The sequence below is a fragment of the Eucyclogobius newberryi genome, unplaced genomic scaffold (assembly GCF_026437365.1).
Source record: "Eucyclogobius newberryi isolate DKJ021-1_F unplaced genomic scaffold, fEucNew1.0.hap1 SCAF_13, whole genome shotgun sequence".
In the NCBI taxonomy this organism is placed as follows: Eukaryota; Metazoa; Chordata; class Actinopteri; order Gobiiformes; family Gobiidae; genus Eucyclogobius; species Eucyclogobius newberryi.
In genome coordinates this window covers 10,029,391-10,031,143 of record NW_027315757.1, presented here as the reverse complement: position 1 = coordinate 10,031,143, position 1,753 = coordinate 10,029,391, and the positions used below count along the sequence as shown (strand labels likewise).

Genomic DNA, 1,753 nt, shown 5'->3' with positions numbered 1-1,753 from the left:
TATCTAATTTTAATACTTTTTTTCCTCCTGCTGTTCTTGTATTTTGACGCGGCAACATGGAAATTGCCTTGAATTGAACAAGTATCTTATTTTACGACACCATAAATGTATCTACGAACTTTGTGTTGCATTTTGACTTGAAACTGCTTTTACCCAGATGCCCTTCCACATACTACAGTCTTGCATTATTCAGGCTTTGCACAAAGAGTAGCTTGTAACTCCTGGATATTATAGCTCTTTTGTTTTTACAGAAAATAAATGTATTTAACTTCCTGTTTCTAGTTGTTGTTTTGAATACGTTTCGCCCATTCCAAAGATTTAGTTTTGAATTGTGAATCGCTATGGAAACGGTGCTAGTTTTTCATCCCTCCGAACCCCATGAAGAGACAATCCATCACACGATTGATCATTGAAATTCAGAGTCATTTTGGGTCCCTTCTGTCATATTTGGCATACCACTGCTCGCTCCGCTGCTTTTGCCCCCCCCTCCCTGTCTGTGCGTGTCTCTCCTCATTGGCCGGCTGCAGACGTAGGCGGGACAAGCGTGCGTGCGGGTGTATAAATAACCCTAGAGAAGTGAATCTTGCTCAGAGAGATAACACGCAGCTGTCTCTTTTTCTCTCCCTTTCACAAATCCCTCACTTACCTTGCATCCAATCCGCCGGACATGTCTTTAGAAGTGAAGGAGAAGACGGAGGTGCGCCTGGTGTTCCTGGGGGCCGCCGGGGTGGGCAAGACGGCTCTGATCCAGCGTTTCCTCAAAGACACCTTCGAACCCAAGCACCGGCGCACCGTCGAGGAGCTGCACAGGAAGGTGTACGAAGTCGGGGGGATCAAAGTCACCATCAACATCATGGACACGAGCGGCAGTTACTCCTTCCCGGCCATGCGCAAACTGTCCATCCAGAACAGCGACGCCTTCGCCCTGGTTTACGCCGTGGATGACCCGTCGTCCCTAGAAGCCGTGAAGCAATTGAGAGAGGAGATTTTAGAAGTCAAAGAGGACAAGTTTACTCCCATCGTGGTGATCGGGAACAAGATTGACAGGCAGAACGAGCGGTTGGTGTCCAGCGAGGACGTGCTGTCGACGGTGGAGCTGGACTGGAACCACAGTTTTGTGGAGTCGTCGGCAAAAGATAACGTCAATGTCTTGGAGGCGTTTAAAGAGCTGCTGCAACAAGCCAACCTGCCCAGTAGACTCAGCCCGGCGCTGGCCAGGAGGAGAGAAACTTTCCCCAAAGATGGCAGCAAGCATCCACCTATGAACAAAGCCAACAGTTGTCAAATATCATGAACGATCGGCTAAAGACTGGAGAGGAAAACGAGTCATTTTTGTGACGCTTTGGCAGTTTCCTCGTCGTACTTCATCAAAAACAGTTTAGACGCACAAGAGAAATTGTTGTTTTAAAATGTATGTTTCAAACACGGCAGTATACTAGACCGGCTTAAGTTCTTTCAGTGCGTACGTCATATTGCAATCTTGTATTACAGTGTTGATAAAGTGCAATAACTGTGATTTTTATGCAAAGTTAAAAGTAAAAAGTTATAGACGCTTTTTTCCATGACAACATGGGTTATTATTATTAAAACGGCTATATCGGCTATTTACTGTTACTCTGTATCTCAACTTGGTCAACAAATAAATTATTTTTCTAGTAAACGTGTCTGTCTTGTACTTAAATGTGACTAAAGCTTAAATTCCTTTGTTTTGGGGGGGGGGAGATTCACATGAGATACACATTTTCTTTCTAAA

At 45.0% G+C, this 1,753-nt stretch overlaps 1 protein-coding gene across 1 annotated transcript; it reads left to right on the top strand.

Moving 5' to 3' along the window:
• The first annotated feature begins 585 nt into the window (after nucleotides 1-585).
• Nucleotides 586-1,548, top strand: rasd4 (rasd family member 4). The gene has a single exon (XM_072442521.1). The coding sequence runs from the start codon at nucleotides 668-670 to the stop codon at nucleotides 1,292-1,294; it is 627 nt and encodes a 208-aa protein (XP_072298622.1). The 5' UTR covers nucleotides 586-667; the 3' UTR covers nucleotides 1,295-1,548.
• Nucleotides 1,549-1,753: the final 205 nt, after the last annotated feature.

Excerpts from the sequence above, each read along its gene's own strand:
- rasd4 (XM_072442521.1), top strand. The coding sequence starts at position 668 with ATGTCTTTAGAAGTGAAGGAGAAGACGGAGGTGCGCCTGGTGTTCCTG.